The 26255-nt window shown below is 45.6% G+C and overlaps 1 protein-coding gene across 1 annotated transcript; it reads left to right on the forward strand.

Moving 5' to 3' along the window:
- The first annotated feature begins 19411 nt into the window (after window positions 1-19411).
- LOC142204300 (olfactory receptor 11L1-like) lies at window positions 19412-25753 on the forward strand. Its single transcript, XM_075275610.1, has 2 exons — window positions 19412-19426; window positions 24836-25753. Exons 1-2 carry the CDS (start codon window positions 19412-19414, stop codon window positions 25751-25753), a joined length of 933 nt encoding a protein of 310 aa, XP_075131711.1.
- Window positions 25754-26255: the final 502 nt, after the last annotated feature.

Raw genomic sequence — 26255 nt, forward strand, 5'->3', positions numbered from 1 at the left:
CTGAGCAGTGCACTAACACACATGGGGAGTCTGCTGTGGTAGTCAAAAAATACAGTGAGTCAGTATGACACGCACATGACAGACTTTACTCTTAGAACCGCTGTACACCTCACTTATTTGTAAGACAATGGCAGGGTGTGGAGGTTGCAGAAGCCTTATGAGGCCATACAGGGACCCAAGGGCAGAGTGTGGAGGTTACAGCAGCCTTATGAGGCCATACAGTGACCCAAGGGCAAAGTGTGGAGGTTGAAATACCATTATGAGGCCATACAGTGACCCAGTGGGAGAGTGTGGAGGTAGCAACAGCCTCAGGAGGCCATACAATGACCCAGTGGCGGAGTTGAGTTTGCAGAAGCGTGAGGAGTTCATGCAGTAAACCAATGGCAGAGTCCAGAGGTAGTAGCAATGTGAGGAGCCCATACAGTCATTAATTGGCAGAATGCAGAGCTTGAAGTAGCCTTATGAGGCCATACAGTGACCCAGTGGCAGAATGTGTAGGTTGCAATAACTTATGAGGCCATAAAGTGACCCAGTGGCATAGTGTGTAGGTTGAAATAGCCTTATGAGGCCATACAGTGACCCAGTGGCAGAATGTGTAGGTTGCAATAACTTATGAGGCCATACACTGACCCAGAGGTAGAGTGTGGGTCATTGGAGAAAGCCAGCATTCAATTTCTTGATTGAGACAATGGAGGAGTTCCTCCCCTGTGTGACATTGTTTGCCCAGGCAAACTAGGTGTAGAACAGCGTGACACCGCTGTGCCCTGCACATGTGTTATGCTGGAGGAGCACTGGGAGTTGTCCCTGAAGTGGAGGCTGAGGACACAGTGGAGAATAAGTTGGACATTGCAGGTCCAACATTGTGAGAACATGGAGGCAGAAGCTGCATCACCTGTCGAGTGTGGAGGTTGCAAAAGCCTTATGAGGCCATACAGTGACCCAGTGGCAGAATGTGGAGTCTGCAATAGCTTTTGGATACCAAACAGAGACCCAGTGACAGGGTAGAGGTTGCAGCAGCATGAGGAGCCTATACAGTCACCAGTGGTAGAGTGTGAAGGTGGCAGCTCTATAAGGTGGCAGCAATGTGAGTACCACAAAAGGTATGTCGATACATTGTGGAGGAAGCAACAGCATTATGAGTGGCCGAGTGGGGAGGCCCTACAGAGATTAAGTGACAGAGCAGAGATTGCAGCAGGAGCCCATACAGTCACCCAGTGGTGTGGAAGTGGCGGCAGTGTGAGGAGCCAATACCATCACCCAGAGTGCGGAGGTGCCAGCAGTGTGCGTAGGCCATAGAGTGGCAAGTCGTGTTGCTGCTGTAACATTGAATGGTATATGAATCTTCTATTGTATCCACCCCACCTCTGCTTGCTGCTGTCTGTATCTCCCTTCATGAATCTGCTGTAACATTGAATGGTATATGAACCACTATTTTACCTCTGCCTGACCTCTGACCTATATTCCAGCAATTAATCCAGGCTGTATTTTTGCACTTCCATGTCTTATCTGCTCTAGTATCAGTCTTTTGATCCTCACTGATTTAATTGCTGTTTCTGGCCAAGTGTTTACTAGGATCCACACTGCCATCTATTAGCCCGATGAAGTAGAGCTGAATGTGTGTGCTAAGCACACACATTCAGCACTGCTTCATCACGCCAATACAATGCATTAGCCAGTGCTGATTGGCCAGAGTACGGAATTCGGCCAATCAGCGCTGGCTCTGCTGGAGGAGGCGGAGTCTAAGGTCGGACCTGAATGGAGACTGGTGTGGAGCGATCTTAGACTCCGCCTCCTCCAGCAGAGCCAGCGCTGATTGGCCGAATTCCGTACTCTGGCCAATCAGCGCTGGCCAATGCATTCTATTAGCCCGATGAAGTAGAGCTGAATGTGTGTGCTTAGCACACACATTCAGCTCTACTTCATCGGGCTAATAGAATGCATTGGCCAATCAGCGCTGACCAATGCATTCTATTAGCTTGATGAAGCAGAGTGTGCACAAGGGTTCAAGCGCACCCTCGGCTCTGATGTAGCAGAGCCGAGGGTGCACAAGGGTTCAAGTGCAGCCTCGGCTCTCCTACATCAGAGCCGAGGGTGCGCTTGAACCCTTGTGCACACTCTGCTTCATCAAGCTAATAGAATGCATTGGCCAGCACTGATTGGCCAGAGTACGGAATTCAGCCAATCAGCGCTGGCCAATGCATCCCTATGGGAAAAAGTTTATCTCACAAAAATCACAATTACACACCCGATAGAGCCCCAAAAAGTTATTTTTAATAACATTCCCCCCTAAATAAAGGTTATCCCTAGCTATCCCTGCCTGTACAGCTATCCCTGTCTCATAGTCACAAAGTTCACATTCTCATATGACCCGGATTTGAAATCCACTATTCGTCTAAAATGGAGGTCACCTGATTTCGGCAGCCAATGACTTTTTCCAATTTTTTTCAATGCCCCCGGTGTCGTAGTTCCTGTCCCACCTCCCCTGCGCTGTTATTGGTGCAAAAAAGGCGCCAGGGAATGTGGGAGGGGAATCAAATTTTGGCGCACTTTACCACGCGGTGTTCGATTCGATTCGAACATGGCGAACACCCTGATATCCGATCGAACATGTGTTCGATAGAACACTGTTCGCTCATCTCTAATCCTTAACATCCCATATGTTCAGTGACTATTATTATATTTCATTAGAACAAGATTCCAGCAATAATATTGTCTTACCTTCACTAATCGAGCTTCACTCAAGCTAGGAAGAAATAAACTCTATCCGGAGCGCTACTCGGCCTATTTAACCGTAATAATAATAATAATAATAATAATAATACATTTTATTTATATAGCGCCAACATATTCCGCAGCACTGTACAATTTATAGGGTTCAGATACAGACATACATAACAAAGAACGTCATTTCACACAATGGGACTGAGGGCCCTGCTCAAAAGAGTTTACAATCTATGAGGTAGAGGGGGTGACACAGGAGGTAGCAGGGGCGGCATTGCTTATACAGAGGTCAGACAATTTTGTGCATTAGGAATTGTGATAGGCTTGTCTGATAAGATGAGTCTTTAGTTTGCGTTTGAAACTGTAGAAGTTGGGAGTTAATCTGATTGTCCGGGGTAGAGTATTCCAGAGAAGTGGTGCAGCTCAGGAGAAGTCTTGTATACGAGCGTGGGTGGTTCTGATAATAGAGGATGTAAGTGTTAGATCATTGAGTGAGCGGAGAACACGGGTTGGGCGGTAGACAGAGATGAGGGAAGAAATGTAGGGAGGTGCGGCATTATGGAGAGCCTTGTGGATGAGAGTAATAACTTTATATTTTATTCTATAATGAATAGGCAGCCAATGTAGCGACTGGCACAGACCGGAGGCATCGCTGTAGCATCTAGCCTGATAGATGAGCCTGGCCGCTGCATTCAGAATAGATTGTAGAGGGGAGAGTTTAGTGAGGGGAAGACCGATTAGTAAAGAGTTACAGTAGTCAAGACGAGAATGAATCAGAGAGACAGTAAGTGTCTTTAGTGTATCTCTGGTAAGGAAAGGGCGTATTCTGGAGATGTTTTTGAGGTGGAGGTGACATGAACGTGCGAGTGATTCAACATGAGGGGTGAAGGAAAGGTCTGCGTCACACATGACCCCGAGGCAGCGGGCCTACTGCCTAGGAGTTATAGTAAGGCCTGAGACTGCAATGGATATATCAGGGACAGATCTGTTAGATGGTGGAAACAGTAGTAGTTCAGTCTTAGAGAGATTTAGTTTCAGATAGAGCGAGGACATGATATTAGAGACAGTAGAGAGACAGTCACTGGTGTTCTGTATGAGTGCAGGGGTGATGTCACGGGAAGATGTGTATAATTGGGTGTCATCAGCATAAAGATGGTACCTGAAGCCAAATCTGGCGATTGTTTGTCCAATGGGGGCTGTGTAGAGAGAAAAGATCAGGGGGCCGAGGACCGAGCCCTGAGGAACCCCAACAGCAAGGGAAAGAGGGGAGGAAACAGAGCCCGCAAATGATACACTGAAAGTGCGGTCTGAGAGATAAGAGGAGAACCAGGAGAGTGTAGTGTCATTGAGGCCGACTGAGCGGAGCATAGTGAGGAGAAGTTGATGGTCAACAGTGTCAAAAGCTGCAGAGAGGTCCAGAAGAATAAGAAGAGAGAAGTCACCATTGGATTTAGCCTTTAGTAGATCATTAGAGACTTTTGTGAGAGCCGTTTCAGTAGAGTGCAGAGCGCGGAAACCAGATTGTAAGGGGTCAAGCAGAGAGTTAGCAGAGAGATAACGAATTAACCGAGAATAAACCAGGCGTTCCAAAAGTTTAGAGATGAAGGGGAGGTTAGAGACGGGTCGATAGTTAGCAGCACAGGATGGGTCCAGGGAGGGTTTTTTCAGTAGCGGGGTTATAACAGCATGCTTGAAGGAGGATGGGAAGATTCCAGAAGAGAGAGAAAGGTTAAATATTTTAGTAAGGTAAGTAGTGACAGCAGGGGACAGAGATTGGAGAAGGTGTGAGGGGAAAGGGTCACTACTGCAGGTTGTGGGGCGAGATGAAGAAAGTAGCTGGGAGACTTCCTCTTCTGTAACAGGTTCAAAAGATGAGAATGGACAGTCTGAAGTGCGGCTGGTGAGGGGATCAGTACTATGGTAGGTGGTGGGATCAATGCCACCTGGGGCTTGGGAAGTAATTTCCTGACGGATCTTATCAATTTTATCATGGAAATACATGGCCAGGTCATCAGCACTAAGGTCTGTGAATGGCGTCTGTTCCTTGGGTGTGAGTAAGGAGTGAAAGGTTTCAAAAAGCCTTTTAGGGTTGCTGGAGAGAGAAGAGATGAGGGCGGTGAAATAGTCTTGTTTGGCGAGGTAAAGGGCAGAGATATATGTTTTAAGCATAAACTTGAAGTGGAGGAAATCTGCAGGTGAGCGTGATTTTCGCCAGAGACGTTCGGCACACCTAGAGCATCGCTGGAGAAATCGTGTCTGTGGCGTGTGCCAGGGTTGCTGCCTCCTATGTGGGACTTTACGAGTGGAGGGGGGAGCAACCTCATCCAATGCATTTTTAAGGGTTTCATTATAGTGACTGGTGGCCAGATTGGGACAGGAGATTGAAGAGATGGGGGACAGGGAGGACTGTAGAGTATCTGAGAGGTGCTGGGTGTCAATAGCACGCAAGTTCCTATATGTGTGATGGGTAGGGGCGTCTTGTGAAGGGGAGAGAGCACTGATGGTGAGAGATAGAAGGTTGTGGTCAGAGAGCGGCAGAGAAGAGTTAGAAAATTTAGAGACTGCGAGGAGTCGATGGAAGACTAGATCAATCGTGTTACCATCTATATGTGATGCGGAAGAAGAACATTGTGAGAGACCAAGAAAAGTGGTTAATGAGAGAAACTGTGAGGCAGCCGAGGAGTGAGGGGGGGCAATAGGGATGTTAAAGTCACCCATGATGAGGGTAGGAATGTCACTGGATAAAAAGTGGGGAAGCCAAGAAGCAAAGTGGTGCAAAAATTGGTAGGGTGAGCCAGGTGGGCGGTAGATCACAGCTACACGTAAGGAGAGTGGGCGGAAAAGTCTGATAGAATGGACTTCAAATGAGGAGAATGTGAGTGAGGGGACCTGGGGAATGGACTGAAAAATGCACTGCGGTGACAGAAGTAATCCTACCCCACCACCCTGCCTATTATCAGGCCTAGAGGTGTGAGCAAATTGTAGGCCACCATGAGACAGAGCAGCAGGGGAGGCCGTATCTGACTGCTGGATCCAAGTCTCAGTAAGGGGCGAGCAGGCCAAGGGATTTGCTAAGGAATAAGTCATTAATGTATTCTAGTTTGTTACACACTGAGCGGGCGTTCCAGAGAGAGCAGTTAAAAGAGACAGGGGAGAGATGAGGGGAAGGAACACGGTAAATATAGATGAGGTTTGTAGGCCTTCTATGTGTGCAGGAAGAAGAGTTAGTGAAGGAAGAAGGGCCGGGGTTAGGAGAGATGTCCCCAGCAGCGAGGAGGAGCAGAATGGACAGAGACAGAAGAGGGTTCAGGGATTTATGGGGGCGCTTCTGTTTGGTGTCACTGCTAAAAGAAATAAAGGGATGATTACAGAGTGTGAAAAGTGTGTGAGAGCTGTACATGGGAGAAGGAAGAAGAGAGGGACTGATATGGATGGTGTGAACTGGTGGTAGTGATGGAGGAGAGGTCTGCAGGAAGACAATGGCTAAGATAGTAAGAGACAGTGCAGCTACAGGATACCATGTGGTAAAACTTGTTGTTTTAGGTTGAAATTTACCTGGTGTTCTGCCATGGTTAGCCTGTTCCGTGCCCTGTTTAAATGCCATGTATAAGTGCACTTTGGTTAATCTGCCATGTATAAGTGCACTTTGGTTAATCTGCACTTCGGTTAAGATGCACTTTGGTTAAGATGCATGCTGCAGATGAGATGCCCCCGCATATGAGATGCACCCCATAAGCTATATCTACTTATATAGGAAAGCACAGCTTCAGACTAGCACTAATTTAAGTCGTTAACTAATTAATCTACAAACTGTGACACATGAGGAGACTGGCAGTGTGGATCCAAGTAAACACTTGGCCAGAAACACCAATAAAATCAGTGAAGATCAAAAGACTGACACTAGTGCAGATAAGAAGACATGGAAGTGCAAAAAATATACAGCCTGGATGAAATGCTAGGATATAGTTCAGTAATCATGCAGAGGTGAAATACAGGATTATATACCATTGAATATTACAGCAGATGATCGAAGGGAGAATTCAGACAGCAAGCAGAGGTGGGTTCAATAGCAGATTATACACCATTGAATATTACAGCAGATGATACCGTACCGCTCCATGTGCCACTTCCGGAGGAAAAAGATGCGGTCCAAGCTGGAACGCATGCTCATTAGCTAGATGTTACGAGCCTTTGTGCAAATTTTTTCGGCGGAATATTCTATCACCACAAGAGCATGGGCACTCCGCCCGCACCAGAGAAACCAACAGTACGGGCTAAGAAAAAACGTTGGTACGACCTATAATTATCAAGAGTCGTATAGCTAAGTATGCAAATGTGAATAAAAAATAAAATAAAAGGAAGTCATGCGGTTCAACCTGGAACGCATGAACTTCTGCGCATGCGTAAAAGGACAATCTGCTATACGAGTCATCTAAAAGATTTCATAGTGATGATATTTGCCTAGGACGTAACATAAAAGTTTAGAAAATGATTCTATAATTAGAAAACATAAAAATCTATATGATTACATTCCTAAAAATATATATATATATATATATATATATATATATATATATATATATATATATATATATAAATATAGCCCACCATGTTCATGATATACTCGATATTGATACATTAAATTTCTATCTGACTATTATACAATTCATATATAGATAATTCATCTATATATTTATAATAGACCATCTACACTATAAGTGTGCTCGGTGTCTCTCTATTCTCTATATGGGACAGTGACTGTCAATGTTTGTAATGCGCTGCGGAATATGATGGCGCTATATAACTATGCATAAATAATAATAAATAAAAATAATAATAAATCTATTATTACTAGAGATGAGCGAGTAGTGAAATATTCAATATTTGTTTCGAGTAGAGCCTCAATATTCAACCAAATATCTAATCCCATTATAGTCTATGAAATGCTCGTTTCAGGGGAAACCCAAATTCGACTCAGGAGAGTCACCAAGTCCACTATGACACCCCAGCAAATGATGCCGACACCTCTGGAATGCAACTGGGACAGCAGGGGAAGCATGTCTGGGGGCATCTAACACACCAAAGTCCCTCTATTACCCCAACATCACAGCCTAACAACTACACACTTTCCACAATCAAAAGAACCTCTATCAAAGTGGGAAAATACCTTGAAACCTTCTTTCCTCTACATTAGTATGGACAGAAACCCAAATTTTAAGCTAAAGAAACATTAGCATGCGCTCATCACAATCCCTGACTTGTTAGCTGCATTAAGCAGGGTGCCACACTGAATGGGACCAAGCACCAGGAACAGGTGTTCCAAATCTAACCTTATGTCAACTACGGTGTACACTGTATGGCAAGTAGAGCCCTTGCTTTGGGCGCACAAAACAATGTATACAAGCGTAGTGTATTGTAAGTATATACGCTATCTATTTTTAGTGTATGAGATTCACATACGCTAAAAATAGTTTGCGTCTACACTTGCAATACATTACGCTTGTATACATTGTTTTGTGCACCCAATATACCTCTCCCATACGGGTCTGAAGCAAGGGGTCTACTTGACATCCAGTATAGACCATACTAGGTAAATGCTCCAAATAGATACCATCTATACTTGCAATACAGAACGCTTGTATATGTCATTTTTTGCTCCCAATATACCTGTCCCATACGGGTCTAAAGCCATGGGTCTACTTGCCATACAGTAGAGATCTTACCTTACATACGCTCAGAATACATAGCGTGCATACTTACAATACACTACGCTTGTATACATCATTTTTTGCACCCAATTTACCTGACCCATAAGGATCAGAAACAAAAACTCTATTTTCCAGACAGTATACACCGCAGTCTATATACTCTCAATATGTATAAACTGTGTACTTGCAATTCCAAATGCTTGGATACATCTGGAAATGCGGAAGGCTAGCGGAAGAGGACAGGGGCGTGGAAATCCAGCTGGGGGCCCAGGCCGCGGACAAGCTACTGCGGATCCAATGCCTACTGGTGAGGGGCAGCCAGCATCGTGCTCATCCACAATCCCCGGCTTGATGGCGACGTTAAACAGGGTGCAGGTTGCAATGATGATGAGGCTCGAGCACCAGGAACAGGTGTTACAATGGCTAGCGGATAATGCTTCCAGCTCCGTATCCACCAGCCAGTCAGCCACTACCTCAAGTCCTCCTTCTTGCGAAGAATCTACCCCTCCTTCCTCCCAACATGCCCAATCTTTCAATCAGAGTCATCCCACATTTCCCCCCTCCCAGGAGATGTTTTCAGGTCCTTTAACTGTCCCTCACTTTGCCCAACCACTTCACCAATCCCAGGAGCTACCAGACGACTTTGTGTGTCCTGATGCCCAAACACTGGAGCATCCGCCATCTCCTGGCGATTTAGTTGTTGTGGACCAGCAACCCATCCTCAGTGATGATGACGAGACACAGGTGACATCAGGGTAGGCAGTGGTTATGTGTGGTGTGCAGGAGGATGAGCATATGAAGGAATTAGAAGAGGAGGTAGTAGACGACGAGGCCACTGACCCAACATGGACAGGGGTGATGTCTAGCAGGGATAGCCGTGTAGATGTGGAGGTGAGCGGAACACCAACAAAGGTGGCTCAAGGCAGAGGCATGTCCAGAGGCACAGGACAGCTGCTTCACCGAAGCCAATCTTGAGCCAACAAGGCCAAAAATTTTCCATTTACTAGACACTCGCCCAAAACTCGCCCGTGTTGGCCACCTCCCTCGATGGTGTGTTGATTTTTCAATGTATGCATGGAGGACAAACTGAGTGCGTTTTACACAGTGTGCAACTCAAAACTAAATAAGGGCTCAGAGAAAATCAACCTGACCACCTCAGCCATGCGCCATCATTTGGAAGGCAAACACTGGGCTCAGTGGGAGACAGCAAAAGCAGGACAATTGTTGCCTCTTTTACTGTTTACAGTGCTGGTGCTGCAGTCCAGACCACCAGCCTGGACATCTACATCTTCCTGAAGCACCGACTGTTGTGCGAGGTCACCACACTCTGAAACCTTGGATACCATATGTTGAGCAGGGTGTGTGAGCAGCAGAGACCTTTGATGGAGTTCCATCTCCAAAACCCAAGGGTTCATCAAAGTCAGCTCCCTCAGTTTCTCAACCATGAGTTTCCAGGGATGGCAGACTTATGTGAAATCCTATCCCATCCTTTCCACTGGACACTTTCCAAACTCAATAGAATCTCTATGAAAGTCTAAATACTTTGAAACCTTGTTTCCTCAACATTAGTATGGACAGAAACAAAAATTTAAAGGGGCTTTATCACTGAGAAAAGTCATTTTTAACTAATCAAATCCTTGCATAGGCTTTAGAAAGTCTATTCCACACCTACCTTTAGTATGTAGATTGCCTCAATGGTTTCTGAATAAGTCCATTTTTATTCATATGCTAATGAGCTTGCAGCCAGCACAGGAAGTTCCCAGCAGCCTCCTCTCTCCTATTATCTCCTATGTGTGTGTGTGCAAACAGGAAGCTGAGTCATCATCAGCAGCAGCAACTTCCCATAGGAAACAACATCAAAGAGGTGCATGATGCATCGTGCACCAGTTTAATTAGCATGTGAATAAAAACTGACTTATTCAGAAGCCACTGAGGCAATCTACATACTAAAGGTAGGTGTGGAATAGACTTTCTAAAGGCTATGCAAGGATGTAATTAGATAAAAATGACTTTTCCCAGTGATAGAGCCCCTTTAAAGCAAATGAAACATTAGCATGAATCCCTTTAAATCATGTTGCCCATGACAACCACAGATGGCATAGGCAATAAGAAATCCAACAGCCCCCACCCTTAACCGTCATTGTGTATGTGTGTGTGTGATGTGGTGAGACCTCCAAAAATAACTTTACTGGACCTTAAGGTCAGCTGGGTTCAGTGGGATAGAGCAAACGCAGGACAACCGTCGTCCGGCGTTGCCGACACTTCCTCTTCCACTGTTTCCAGTGCTGGCGCTGCAGTCCGGACCACCAGCTTGGACACCTCCACATCTGCCTCTGACACTTTGGGGAGTTCACCCTCATCTGCCCCTTTTCCTGCCTCTGCTCCTTTTGGCCTGCACCATCATGCGTCTTTTCACAGCCACTCCCCATCTCCCAGGCGTTTCATTGCAGGCAGAAGTACACTGCAACCCACCCACATGCCCAAGCCTTCAACGGCCTCATCTCAAAACTGCTGGCCCTGGAGATGTTGGCATTTATGCTTGTGGATACTCAGGCCTTCCATCACCTGATGGCAGCTGCGGCTATGCTGGGCTTAGCCGTCACTACTTCTCTTGGTGTGCCGTCCTTGCCTTGCGCCAGCACATGTCCCATAACATCAGTCGGGCCCAGAGCTCCGCACTTTGCTGTAAGGCCCCCTTGACAACTGACGCATGGACAAGCGCCTGTGGTCAGGGACACTGCTTCTCTGTAATGATAGGCCTGGTGAATGTAGTGGCGTCTGGGCCCAGGTTGCAAACTGGGGTGGCCTATCTCCTCTCCCAGCCCAAAATTCATGGCAGGAGTTCTCAGAAAGCCTCCTCCTCTACTGCAACCTCGACCCCACCTGCGAGCTGTAAACGCTTTAGCACTGGTGTGTGGAGGTCAGGTCATACTAAAGCTCATCAGCTTGGTTGACAGAAAACACACTTCCCCCGAGGTTAGAGATGCCATCCTAGATGGCAGAGAGGAGATTTTCTCCGAGAGGCTACCAACTGCCATCCGGTCCACAACCACCAGGGGAACACTCTCCAAGGTGCGGGACACGTTAATGCCCCCCCCCCCCCCCCCTGGCCAAACTACTGACACTGAGGGGCCTAGTGTCACCAGGAGGAAAAGTATAGGCGCATGTTGCGTGAGTACCTGGCCAGCACCAGCCCTGTCCTCTCCGATCCCTCTGCGCCTTACTCGTATTGGGTGTAGAAGTTGGACCTGCGGCCCTTGGGGTGAGTGGAGGCTTCCTCCAGCTGAGGTTTGGGTGAGTTTTGTGAAGGGGTGCAAGTACGCCCCCCAGTTAGCCTTTTTGGTTGCATAGAGTGTACACAATGAACCCTAACTGTCCCTTGCTGAGCTGCTCTTCTACTTGTAACTGCATGATAGAACCTGCGTGTCTATGCTCTCTTGAGTTAGAGATAGATTGGGGCACCTGCATTTTAAGTTTATGCCCCATTCTTTTACTTCAGCCCACAAACAGAAAAATTTTTTGTGCCCCTTAGTGCCAATTCAGTCCTGCCAACCCCAGTAGTAATTCTTTCACCCCCATAAATTATTATATTTTTTGTGATAAAATTCTGCTTTGGCCACATTTTCTGATTTTTACAAGGTGTTAAAGGTGAAAATGTGTCTGACAGTTTGTTACACATTTTCTCTTGACTATGGAAATTCCCCACATGTGGAGGAAACCTTCTGTATTGGCTCACAGCAGGCCGTAGAAGGCAAGAGGTGCCATGAGGCTTTTAGAGGGCAGAATCATTATCAGGTGCCCCAAAGGTGATAATGCAGTGGGGAGTACCAAAAAGTGACTTCATTTTACCCTCAAAATATCCCCCCACAAAATAGACACCAACTTTCAAAAGTAATTCATGCCAGATCACACAGGACCCTTGGAGAATTTCAGTTCCTTGAAGATCTTGGGATCAGGAAACCACAAAAAATGAGAGATCTCTTCTCCATGAAGTTCCTCAGTAATCTGTCTGATGATGTGACATTTGATCAGGGACACATGGGGAGTCTACAGTGGTAGTGAAACAATACAGTGAGTCAGTATGACATGCACATGACCGGCTTCAGTCTTAGAACCGCCGCACACCTCACTTATTTGGCCGGTTATGAGGCCAAAACTGTTCAACTAACTCAAGCCTTACACATCGATGTTAGTGCCAGGTATAAAGAACCGTAAAAAGGCCCAAGATCCTACTGTAGTGTGAAAGAGCGCCCTCCTTTTGCTGATTCCACACAGATGTCTACTAGAGATGAGCGAACAGTGTTCTATGGAACACATGTTCGATCAGATATCAGGCTGTTCGATGTGTTCGATTAGAATCGAACATCACGTGGCAAACTCCAAAAAAATTTGATTCCCCTCCCACCTTCCCTGGTGCTTTTTTTGCACCAATAACAGCGCAGGGGAGGTGGGACAGGAACTACGACACCGGAGGCATCGAAAAAAATCGGAAAAAGTCATTGGCTGCCGAAATCAGGTGACCTCCATTTTAGACGAATAGTGGATTTCAAATCCGGGTCATATGAGAATGTGAACTTTGTGACTATGAGACAGGGATAGCTGTACAGGCAGGGATAGCTAGGGATAACCTTTATTTAGGGGGGAATGTTATTAAAAATAACTTTTTGGGGCTCTATCGGAGGTGTAATTGTGATTTTTGTGACATAAACTTTTTCCAATAGGAATGCATTGGCCAGCGCTGATTGGCCAGAGTACGGAACTCGACCAATCAGCGCTGGCTCTGCTGGAGGAGGCGGAGTCTAAGATCGCTCCACACCAGTCTCCATTCAGGTCCGACCTTAGACTCCGCCTCCTCCGGCAGAGCCAGCGCTGATTGGCCGAAGGCTGGCCAATGCATTCCTATGCGAATGCAGAGACTTAGCAGTGCTGAGCCAGTTCTGCTCAACTACACATATGATGCACACTCGGCACTGCTACATCTGATGCACACTCGGCACTGCTACATCAGATGATGTACATCTGATGTAGCAGAGCCGAGTGTGCACTAGAACCCCTGTGCAAACTCAGCTCACGCTAATAGAATGCATTGGCCAGCCTTCGGCCAATCAGCGCTGGCTCTGCCGGAGGAGGCGGAGTCTAAGGTCGGACCTTAATGGAGACTGGTGTGGAGCGATCTTAGACTCTGCCTCCTCCAGCAGAGCCAGCGCTGATTGGTCGAGTTCCGTACTCTGGCCAATCAGCGCTGGCCAATGCATTCTATTAGTCCAATGAAGTAGAGCTGAATGTGTGTGCTTAGCGCACACATTCAGCTCTACTTCATCGGGCTAATAGAATGCATTGGCCAATCAGCGCTGGCCAATGCATTCTATTAGCGTGAACTGAGTTTGCACAGGGGTTCTAGTGCACCCTCGGCTCTGCTACATCAGATTGTTACATCTGATGTAGCAGTGCCGAGTGTGCATCAGATGTGTAGTTGAGCAGAACTGGCTCAGCACTGCTAAGTCTCTGCATTCGCATAGGAATGCATTGGCCAGCCTTCGGCCAATCAGCGCTGGCTCTGCCGGAGGAGGCGGAGTCTAAGGTCGGACCTGAATGGAGACTGGTGTGGAGCGATCTTAGACTCCGCCTCCTTCAGCAGAGCCAGCGCTGATTGGTCGAATTCCGTATTCTGTCCAATCAGCACTGGCCAATGCATTTCTATGGGGAAAAGTTAGCTTGCGAAAATCGCAAACTGACAGGGATTTCCATGAAATAAAGTGACTTTTATGCCCCCAGACATGCTTCCCCTGCTGTCCCAGTGTCATTCCAGGGTGTTGGTATCATTTCCTGGGGTGTCATAGTGGACTTGGTGACCCTCCAGACACGGATTTGGGTTTCCCCCTTAACGAGTATATGTTCCCCATAGACTATAATGGGGTTCGAAACCCATTCGAACACTCGAACAGTGAGCGGCTGTTCGAATCGAATTTCGAACCTCGAACATTTTAGTGTTCTCTCATCTCTAATGTCTACAGAACCTGTTCTAGTAAACTCTTATACAAGTAGCGCCCCCCTGACAGAGAGAAGAGGGGTCAGCAGTAACTTTGTGTAGACGTCACTGATTATTTTGGCCTTCCTCTGATCCTTCAGAAAAATACCCTCCCCCCCCAAAAAAAAAAAAAAAAAAGACAGATCCTGCCTGTTGAGAATCTGCCTTCACTTGGTCATGATTTGGTCAGTAATCCATCGGTATTGCTGATGCCAAAATTAAACAGGAGTGGAAGCAAAACAGAGATGACACGTGAATGGAATATTTGCAGGTCTTCTGTGTTTTGCATCTACTTCTGCTTTTGGCTACCAAATCATAAGCCAATTCAATGGGACCATACAGGTCTTACAGCTGTTACACTGACAGGATCTGTTGTGTGTCTTATTTCTCCTTCCTTTTGACAGATCAAAAGAAGGGTCAAATAAATGATGATGTCAACCAGGTCAAAAAGGTACAATAGTGGCCCAGTCATGGAGTGGGAACAGCATGAGAAGTGACATAGTGTTGAGGTAGTAGCAGCATGAGGAGGCCATACAGTGCCCAGTTACAGAGTTTGGTGCTGACAGCAGTGTGAGGAGACCACAGAGTGGCAAGGTGACATAATGTGGTGGCAGCAGCCTTAGAAGGCCACAGAGTGGAAAGGTGAAACACTTGGGAGGTGGCAGCAGCCTTAGGAGGCTATTGAGTGACCCAGTGACAGAGTGGGGAGGTGGCATCAGCATAAGGAGGCCACAGAGTAGCAAGGTGACATTATGTGTTGATGTCACCAGCCTTAGGTGGCCACAGAGTGGAACAGTGACATAATGTTGAGGAGGAAGCAGCCTTAGGAGGCTAGAGAGGGGCAAAAGACATAATGTGGAGGTTTCGGCAGCCTTAGGTGGCCACATAGTAGCAAGGTGAAATAATGTGGAGGCGGGTTGCACAAACAGTACCTGCTGATGATGGCGGCTGTAAAGAGTAGCATTTTCCAGCTGATGCAGCTAGCCAGAAGAAACTGGTCTCCTCTGTCAAGGTTTGAATGAAGCAGCATGGATGATTTAATATGATGCACCAGGCATTGGTGGGTGGAAATCCTGGCTGATCCACACCTAATTCGTCTTGACAAAAGGTCAGTCTCTCCACATTTTGGGTGGACAGGCCAGTTCTCATTGGGGTGACTATGTCCCCCGCTGCACTAAACACCTGCTCTAATGCCACACTATTGGCCGGGCAGGACAGTTTTTCCAGGGCAAAGTCAGCCAGTTGCAACCACAATTCCAATTTGGCTGCCCAGTAGTCCAGTAGATCTTCAAAAAAAGGTGGCAGGGTGGACTCGAAGTATGCAAGCTCCTGCTGGTTCAGATTCTTTTCTGTGCCCAGGGCCCCCTGGTCAGACCTGTGAGAGACTGCATAATGTCACAGATAGGTAGCGACCAACATGGTGTAGAGCCAGTCATGCCTCTGCTGATGACAATTTGGCTGTCACTACATAAGCATATGAGTATGCATTGGGCCATTTGCGCAACAGACTTGGAGGGACTTCCTGCATTATTCTCCACTGTATACTGCCACAAAGTGTCTTGGTCATCCGCCTTGTCATCATCATCTCTCTCTTGCTGTTCTGGTTTTTCCAGTTTCTCCTCTCCTATCACCTGTATAAAAAAAAAAAAACTAAAAAAAAACATTTTTTTTACACATTTTTTGTGCTCCAATGTCCTCCTCCACAGGGCTCATGTGACCTTGAGATGTAGGTTCCAAACCTCCATTCGCCTGACCAGCCAGATTTATCAGCATCTTTTACACAATATGAATCAGTGGAATGATGTTGTTCATCCAGTAGTCCTGGTGACTGACAAATAAATTGGCCTCCTCAAAGGGCACGAGCAAACAGAAAGTGTCACCCATGAGCTGCAACTGGCTGACATTGAAGTTACATAGAGAAGTACCTCTGTCCACTTAGATCATCAAGAAATCGTTTATGGCCTTTCTCTGTTCGTACAGTCAATCCAACATATGGATGGAGAAATTCCAACAGGTGAATAAACCGCATATCAGTCTATGTTGTGGGAGGCTGTTCTGCCGCTGCAGCTAAATGACAGTGTGCTTTGTGGTTTAAAAGTGGCTGAAGTGCATGCAAAGTTTACTTGCCATTTTTAGGATGTATTGCAGATGGGTGAAAGACTTAAGAAAGTACTTGACAGCCAGATTGAACATGTGCACCATGCTGGGTGCATGGCTCAGCCCTCCTTGATGCAATGACAACACCATGTTCTTTTCATTGTCAGTTACCATGATTCTGATTTTGAGTTGTTGCAGAGAAAGCCAGGATTGAATTTCTTGATGGAGGAAACGGAACAGTTCCTCCCCTGTGTGACTCCGTTCACCCAGGCAATCAAGGTGTAGAACAGCGTGAGACTGCCGTGCCCTGCACATGTGGTATACTGGAGGAGCACAGTAAATTGTCCCTGCAGTCTAGGCTAAGGACACAGTGGAGGATGAGGCGGACACTGTTGCAGGACCAATGGCGTGAGAACGTGAAAGTGGAAGTGATGTCACCTGACCAAGTTGCTGGTGTGTCTGGGCAGGCACCACATTCCCCCCATGGCCCATAAAAGACATGCAGTATATTATCCTTGACATTAGTTACAGCTCCATATATTGCTGCTGTCATCCACTTTGGCAGACACCGACAGGCTAAAGGACTGGCTCACCTTCTGTTCTACATATTTGTGCAGGGCTAGTACTGCATTTTTTGGCAAAGAAATGACATCTTGGGACTATCTACCTTGGCTCGGCACAAGCCATCAGTTCTCTGAAAGGTGGAGAGTCCATCACTGAAAAAGAAGGAACTGTAGCACCAGCAACTTGGACAGGAGCACGTTCAGCTTCTTCACCATTGGATGAGTGCACATTTACTGATGTCTCTTTGAAATTGCTTCGGTGATCGACTGCTGATGTAATGACTGTCTAGGAGGAGGAAGAGCAGGAGCATCAGGACCAGAAGATGATGGGAAGGACACACAGCTTCCTTCACCTGAGGTGGTGGAGCCTTAACTGCCTGCAATGTGGTGTGTTCCACTGGATGATGTAGCAGTTACTACTGGAGGCTGGATCTCCACAGATGAACCATGGTTCTCGCAGCCCACTTTATGGTTATACTGCATATGTTGATGAAGGACTGTGGTGCCCACAGATTCAACATATGGTCATATTCGACAGATTTGACATATGGTCATGTTCAACTCCCCCCGATAGCTTAACAAAAACTGCCAATCACTGAGTAATTGATTTTACTGCCTCTGTAAACCCCTGTGTCACTGCTTTCTGGTCAGGTAGGCTCCTGTGGTACAGGTGGTCTACCCCGGGCTCCTGACCTCCCACTGATGCCACCCTGCTGAATCCTCGCCATGCCACCAACATACTGACTCCATTGCTGCCTCATGTGCAAGCTGCCATCCTCTTCTCCCAACAATGATGAAGCCCTTTCATCATCCAGCTCCAAATTGTGATCGGCTGCATCATCATCGACTACTGTCTGCAGGTCACTGATGTCCTCCTCAACAGTATCTGAGCCAGGAGCCTGACTGCTTGGAACACTAGCTCCTATGCCACTCTCCTCATCAGTCCTCTCCTGCCTAATGGAGGAAGTGGCGGATGTCTCCTTCAGATGTTGGCTGGGCAGTAGCTGCTGACTGTCCTTTAGTAGTTTGTCCTCACTGTATAGAGGATCGGAGCCCATAGTATAGAGAACTTCTCTGGTCGAGGGAACAGCAAAAGACAGAGGCAGGTTGAGGACAGGTGAGGGCACAGGGCCCACTTCCGGGCCTAGGACAACTAAGGGTTGTGTTTGATAATCAAACTGATTCTTTTCTGGGAATGTCTTATGTGACTTTGGATGCAGGAGATGACCCAGTTACCCATTCTAGAACCACTAGGTTGCTGGTCATGACATGATGGCTTGCTGACACTGGGAAATGAGGCCTCTGAAAGTGACCCCTGCTTCCACTCCCCCCCCCTACTCTGCTGCGACCTGTTCCCCTCCCCTGTACAAGATGTGTCGCATTAAGTACAATGTAAAATGTCTGAACCTAAAACGGCGGAAGATATTTCTAGGGCTGTGACATCTCAGGCCTGGCTGGCTGCAGATTGGCTCCACACATGTTATTGAGGGTGATCCCATGTCCTAACATCTGCAGCAGCCATTTTTGAAAGAATGTTATTTGCTACCACGAAGTGTGAAGAAATCCAGCTTCAATATGTATCGAAGTTTTCCTGAAATTTGGATCAAATTCAACTTCCTCTGCTTCGATTCGCTCATCTCTAGTTTAGACATGAACAAAACTATTGGACAAGCTGTTAAATTCAAATTGAATCTTGCAAGATGTCTACAATGGACAGAGGGTCTGGGGGAGACAAAGGCTCCAATACAATATGTCTATGGCTATCGTCCCAATGCCAATGACTGAACTTTCTGCAACTTTGTTTCCCAAGAAGTTGAATGTATTAGATAAGTTTTATCTTGAAGTTTTCTGTTTTACTGAAGAAACTTTAGTCGTCTCCTGACAAAGATGAAACATTAAACACAAGTGACCAGAACACGAGAGACTCCCGATGTCATATCAGAGACTTTCTATGTTGCCAATTTCTTTATAGAAACCAAATGTAAATCAAAAGAGAAGTTTTACTTTTTGCTGAGAGAACTTTTAGTGATCTCCTGACAACGACTCATTAGAAGTTTTTGGAACAGAAGAGACACCTGAGGTCATGGAGAAACTTTCCCACAATCCATTGCCTCCCCTTTGTGTTAGATTGTGTCTATCTCTATATATACAGGTAGTGACTGTCTGGATTATGTGTCTGTCACATCACACAAGAGCTTTACATTGGATGGTTTGTTTTACATGAGTTTTATTCGGTTTTATTCAGTGATGGAGGAATAAAGGAGAAGCTGAGAAATGTGTATTATATTAGGAGAATGGAAATATCAGAGGTAAGTGTATAATGTATTTATTATTATTATTATTATTATTATTATTATTATTATTATTATTATTATTATTATTATTACTACTATTATTATTATTATTATTATTATTATTATTATTATTATTATTATTATTAGTCTTGTAGACACATCTCATGTAATCTGCCATAGTCTCGATGCTCTTACAGTCTATGCTGCTGGTGACATGTTCTCTCCTCTCGTCATACAGGACGTCTCTTTGTCACTGTCACCATCTTAAGAGTTATAAGATCATTAGAAGGTTCCTTGTGCCGTCCCTTCCATTATTTGTACATTGTTATGTTTTTTCAATAACTTTTAGTTGTCCTCTGTGATAAGATATCTCTCTGCAGCAGTTTAACCAGTTGCAGAAGTTTGGGTTAATTCTGCTCCATTTGTATATAGAGGATGTAGGAATATAAACTGCTCTGGTGTATCCTGATTCTGGCAGATTACAGGCTTCTCTGCACAGGGAAATATTAGATTGTAGATAAATGCTCAAAGACCCGAACAGAGTTGCATTTCCAATTCTAAAGGGTTGGGGTTATTTAGAAAAAAACCTGGCTATAGGGAGATCTAATAACAATGTGCAAATACATGAAGGGACAACACAAAGGACTTTCTAATCTTTTGTAAAGACGTCCTCTACACCTAGACCAGTGACAATGACAAGGAGACATCCTCTACACCTAGACCGGTGGTAACAGTGACAAGGGGACACCCTCTACACCTAGACCAGTGACAGTGACAAGGGGACACCCTCTACACCTAGACCAGTGACAGTGACAAGGGGACGTCCTCTACACCTACACCGGTGACAGTGACAAGGAGACATCCTCTACACCTAGACTAGTGACTGTGACAAGGGGACATCCTCTACACCTAGACCAGTGACAGTGACAAGGTGACGTCCTCTACACCTAGACCAGTGACAGTGACAAGGGGACATCCTCTACACCTAGACCAGTGACAGTGACAAGGTGACGTCCTCTACACCTAGACCAGTGACAGTGACAAGGTGACGTCCTCTACACCTAGACCAGTGACAGTAACAAGGAGACATCCTCTACACCTAGACCAGTGACTGTGACAAGGGAACGTCCTCTACACCTGGACAAGTGACAGTGACAAGGGGACATCCTCTACACCTAGACCGGTGGTGACAGTGACAAGGAGACGTCCTCTACACCTAGACCAGTGACAGTGACAAGGGGACGTCCTCTATACCTACACCAGTGACAGTGACAAGGGGACGTCCTCTACACCTACACCGGTGACAGTGACAAGGAGACGTCCTCTACACCTAGACCAGTGACTGTGACAAGGGAACGTCCTCTACACCTGGACAAGTGACAGTGACAAGGGGACGTCCTCTACACCTAGGCCAGTGACAGTGACAAGGGGACGTCCTCTACACCTAGGCCAGTGACAGTGACAAGGAGACATCCTCTACACCTAGACCGGTGACAGTAACAAGGGAACGTCCTCTACACCTAGACCAGTGACAGTGACAAGAGGACGTCCTCTACACCTAGACCACTGACAGTGACAAGGGGACATCCTTTACATCTAGACCAGTGACTGTGACAAGGGAACGTCCTCTACACCTGGACAAGTGACAGTGACAAGAGGACATCCTCTACACCTAGACCGGTGGTGACAGTGACAAGGAGACGACCTCTACACCTAGACCAGTGACAGTGACAAGGGGACGTCCTCTACACCTAGACCAGTGACTGTGACAAGGGAACGTCCTCTACACCTGGACAAGTGACAGTGACAAGGGGACGTCCTCTACACCTAGACCAGTGACTGTGACAAGGGAACGTCCTCTACACCTGGACAAGTGACAGTGACAAGGGGACGTCCTCTACACCTAGGCCAGTGACAGTGACAAGGGGACGTCCTCTACACCTAGGCCAGTGACAGTGACAAGGAGACATCCTCTACACCTAGACCGGTGACAGTAACAAGGGAACGTCCTCTACACCTAGACCAGTGACAGTGACAAGAGGACGTCCTCTACACCTAGACCACTGACAGTGACAAGGGGACGTCCTCTACACCTAGACCACTGACAGTGACAAGGGGACATCCTCTACATCTAGACCGGTGACAGTAACAAGGGGACGTCCTCTACACCTAGACCGGTGACAGTAACAAGGGAACGTCCTCTACACCTAGGCCGGCGACAGTGACAAGGAGACATCTTCTATACCTAGACCAGTGACAGTAACAAGGGGACATCCTCTACACCTAGACTAGTGACAGTGACAAGGGGACGTCCTCTACACCTAGACCAGTGACAGTGACAAGGAGACGTCCTCTACACCTAGACCAGTGACAGTGACAAGGGGACATCCTCTACACCTAGACCAGTGACAGTGACAAGGAGACGTCCTCTACACCTAGACCAGTGACAGTGACAAGGAGACGTCCTCTACACCTAGACCAGTGACAGTGACAAGGGGACGTCCTCTACACCTGGACAAGTGACAGTGACAAGGGGACGTCCTCTACACCTAGGCCAGTGACAGTGACAAGGAGACGTCCTCTACACCTACACCGGTGACTGTGACAAGGGAACGTCCTCTACACCTGGACAAGTGACAGTGACAAGGGGACGTCCTCTACACCTAGGCCAGTGACAGTGACAAGGGGACGTCCTCTACACCTAGGCCAGTGACAGTGACAAGGAGACATCCTCTACACCTAGACCGGTGACAGTAACAAGGGAACGTCCTCTACACCTAGACCAGTGACAGTGACAAGAGGACGTCCTCTACACCTAGACCACTGACAGTGACAAGGGGACATCCTCTACATCTAGACTGGTGACAGTAACAAGGGGACGTCCTCTACACCTAGACCGGTGACAGTAACAAGGGAACGTCCTCTACACCTAGGCCGGCGACAGTGACAAGGAGACATCTTCTATACCTAGACCAGTGACAGTAACAAGGGGACGTCCTCTACACCTAGACCAGTGACAGTGACAAGGGGACATCCTCTACACCTAGACCAGTGACAGTGACAAGGAGACGTCCTCTACACCTAGACCAGTGACAGTGACAAGGGGACGTCCTCTACACCTAGACCAGTGACAGTGAACAGGGGATGCCCTGAACACCTAGACCAGTGACAGTGACAAGGGGAAATCCTCTACACCTAGACCGGTGACAGTGACAAGGAGACGTCCTCTACACCTAGACCAGTGACAGTGACAAGGAGACATCCTCTACACCTAGACCGGTGACAGTGACAAGGAGACATCCTCTACACCTAGATCAGTGACAGTGACAAGGAGACATCCTCTACACCTAGACCGGTGACAGTGATAAGGGGACATCTTCTACACCTAGACCGGTGACTGTCTCAGGCTATGAGTAAGAAGCCATTGTAGTGCTTCGAAACGCGTCAGCCAGACGCTTATTTTTTCCATCTGCCATCATGGACAAATCCTGATATACCAGTATCGATGTTTGTTTTATCTTGGATGTTATACATTAAAGGCTAAGTTTTATACTAAGAAGGTGTTTGCTAGATTCATTGTTGGGCTTTTTTATCCTCTACACTTAGACCAGTGAGAATGACAAGGGAATATGCTCTAAACCTAGACCAGTGACAGTGATAAGGGGACATACTCTATGTCTAGAGGAAAGAACATTTCACCAGCATCATATTTTTTGCCTGTCTGCACCAGCACTGTAGGGTTATAGGATGGACTGTAAGGACCTTTGTCTTCATCCAACCTTATCGAATATGTTACTATGATTGCAGAAGAGAAAAATGGGATAAAAAGAGAGAGCCAGATAGCCATGTGAGGAGCTAAGGTTACATTTTATTTTATATAGATTAGGGCATGTTCACATGATGGAATTTGGTGCTGAATTTGAGTTATATTCCAACTCATAATCAGTCCCGAATTAATTCATTGATTTCAATGGGATTCAGATGCTGAATTGTATTCCTAGCTGAATCGTTCGACTACTGGAACAAAATAACCATCCTGTGGATTCTGCCTGATAACTCGCATTGAAGTTAAGAAAAATATTGATTGTCAAGTGTGAAGCTTGCTCATTTTTACTGAGGAATCTGCCACGGAATGTGCTCAATTGGAAAAATTCAGCCTCAAATCTTGAAGCTGAATTTTTCAGCTGGAAAAATGACCTAAAACTAAATAATCATTTAGGGGAAAATTTCAGTCAGGTGAACATTCCCCAATGCCAGAAGATGTAGCAGAGTTGACCTTCACAGTCATCACTTTACCAACACTGTGCACACTTTGTTATCTAGGATGTGTCAATGATTTTATTGTTAGGACAACAGACTGCAGCAAGTTAGCATTCTGCGGAAAGTCAAGGTTACCTTTGCTCCATCTGTATATAAATGTTACAATAGAGGAGACAATTTGTATCACGTTACACAATAATGTAACACAAATCCCGTTACATCTCGTATGGGTTTCACTGCAATAATTACAGTCTTCTAGTGTTTTTCTTATAATTTACTTAATTTGCATATAAAAAAGTAACATTCCTTAAAATAAATTAGCTTTTGTGTAGCCATATTTGGAAAGGGCAGTGGAGTTGGGCGAGGGACTTCTTTGTAGGACAAGCTGAAGTTTCATGAATCCCTTTTGAAGTATGTGCAGGCTTTTGATGAATTTCTATTCCATTTGGTGGAGACTCGGAGAACAAGCTTTATATTACAGGTCATTACATATGGAGTAATAATTATAGAAGAAGAGATTTTTCCTGTTTGTGTTTATAGTAATCTATTTTTAATTTAAAAATTACAATGTATCTTTCCATTTTTTTTTCCGATATTTATTAGTGTCACAACACAATTTGTAACTTCAGTTCCTTAAATCCCTTACATAATACACCCACTACTATAAGAAGACTGTATAGTTTTAGTGTCTTCAATAGGGTTGAGCTGATCTTGAGATTTCAAGATCGATTTTAAAATCCGATTTCCGATCATTTTCCAGCCGATCTCGATCCTGATCTCGATCGTGAAATTTGCTCGATCGCCGAACGGAATCCGATCTTTTCCGATCCCGATCCTCAACCCTAGTCAATGCTTTTCTATGGGAAAAGTCACTTTTGGGGTTGAGCCGATCTTGAGATAACCTCCGATCTCGATCCCGCTGGAATAGATCGGGTCGGAATTCTGATCACGATCGTGAAATTTACTCAATCGCCGATCGGAATCCGATCTTTTCCGATCTCGATCGCTCAACCCTAGTCTTCAAGTAATTCATCAGATTCCTCTTCACATTTCTCGTCCAGCTCATGAATCGCCATTTCCTTCTGACACTCACTTGGGCAGATAATATTGTGTCTTTATTTTTACATTACTTAAGATTGTTTCACGTTCTCGTTCTACTTGCAGAACAATCTGACGGTGGTCACAGAGTTTTTCCTTTTAGGATTTCAAGGCAGTCGTCTTTTAAGAAATCTTCTCTTCCTTCTGTTCCTTATTGTTTACAGTCTAACACTATGTGGGAACCTCCTGATAATATTATTGGTGTCCACCAGTAAGATCCTCCACACCCCAATGTACTTCTTCATCTCACAACTCTCCATCAGTGACATTTTGTTGTCTACAAATTTCATCCCCAACTTTTTCTATGTCCTCCTGAATAATGGGGCGGCCATTACTTTTGTTGGCTGTTTCACACAACTGTATTTTTTCTGCTCTGCAGAAGCCTGTGAATGTTATCTCCTGACTGTGATGTCCTATGACAGATATGTGGCCATCTGTAATCCCCTCCGTTACACCTCTATCATGAAAAATGGATTTTGTATTAAATTGGTTGTTCTGAGTTATTTCTTAGGTTTTTCCTTCTCATTCGTTATCACTTTTACATCATCAACGTTATACTTTTGTGGAACAAATATCATTGACCATTTATTCTGTGACCTTCTTCCCTTATTAGAACTTTCCTGCTCCGACACCTTTATTGTTCACATGGAACTTGATATTTTGGGTGTTCCAATTCTAATAACCCCAACCATCATCATCGTAGTGTCTTATACTTATATCGTTCGGGCAGTCTTAAAGATTTCATCCAGTACTGGTAGACAGAAAGTCTTCTCCACCTGTAGCTCCCACCTCATTGTGGTCTCCATATTCTATGGGACCATGTTCACTGTGTATGTTGTCCCAACAAAAGGCCTCACACTATCCATGGGTAAGATCCTCTCCCTGCTATATACTGTGTTCACACCTCTGATCAACCCCCTTATATACAGCCTGAGGAATAAAGATATTAAAAAAGCCGCACAAGGAACAATTCATAGACAATGATTGACATTAAAGTGGTCCCAAGATGTAGAATTAGCCTATAATGGACTGAAATCAACCAGAATGGTGGAATATCCATGAGGTTGGTTTTTAATCTGAACTGGAACTGCTATTATTAGAATCTATTGTTATTTTTAGCAAATTTGTATCAAACTTTTTATGAAATGTTTCACTTATTTCTAGTTGACGGCCAAAGAATGAATTCACAATGCGCCGTAACGAAGTTGTATCTATTAAAGGACATAAATGTATATATTATGTATATCTAACATATGATGGTGTGATTTGTGGATTTTGGAGACTAAATTCTGAAATTTTTACTATACATAAAGAAAATAAGTGCTCAGTAAGCAGTATTATAGATTTATGTACGTGTGCATAGGTTTATTATAAATTTTCTATGATCCCGATTTACGAATCGATTGTAGATTCAGACATGAGAGTGGCTAGGTACAGCGCATTTCATGCAAGAAAGACTAAACTGGGGGAGAGATTAGAGAGATAG

This window comes from Leptodactylus fuscus, chromosome 5, assembly GCF_031893055.1.
Source record: "Leptodactylus fuscus isolate aLepFus1 chromosome 5, aLepFus1.hap2, whole genome shotgun sequence".
Taxonomy (NCBI): domain Eukaryota; kingdom Metazoa; phylum Chordata; class Amphibia; order Anura; family Leptodactylidae; genus Leptodactylus; species Leptodactylus fuscus.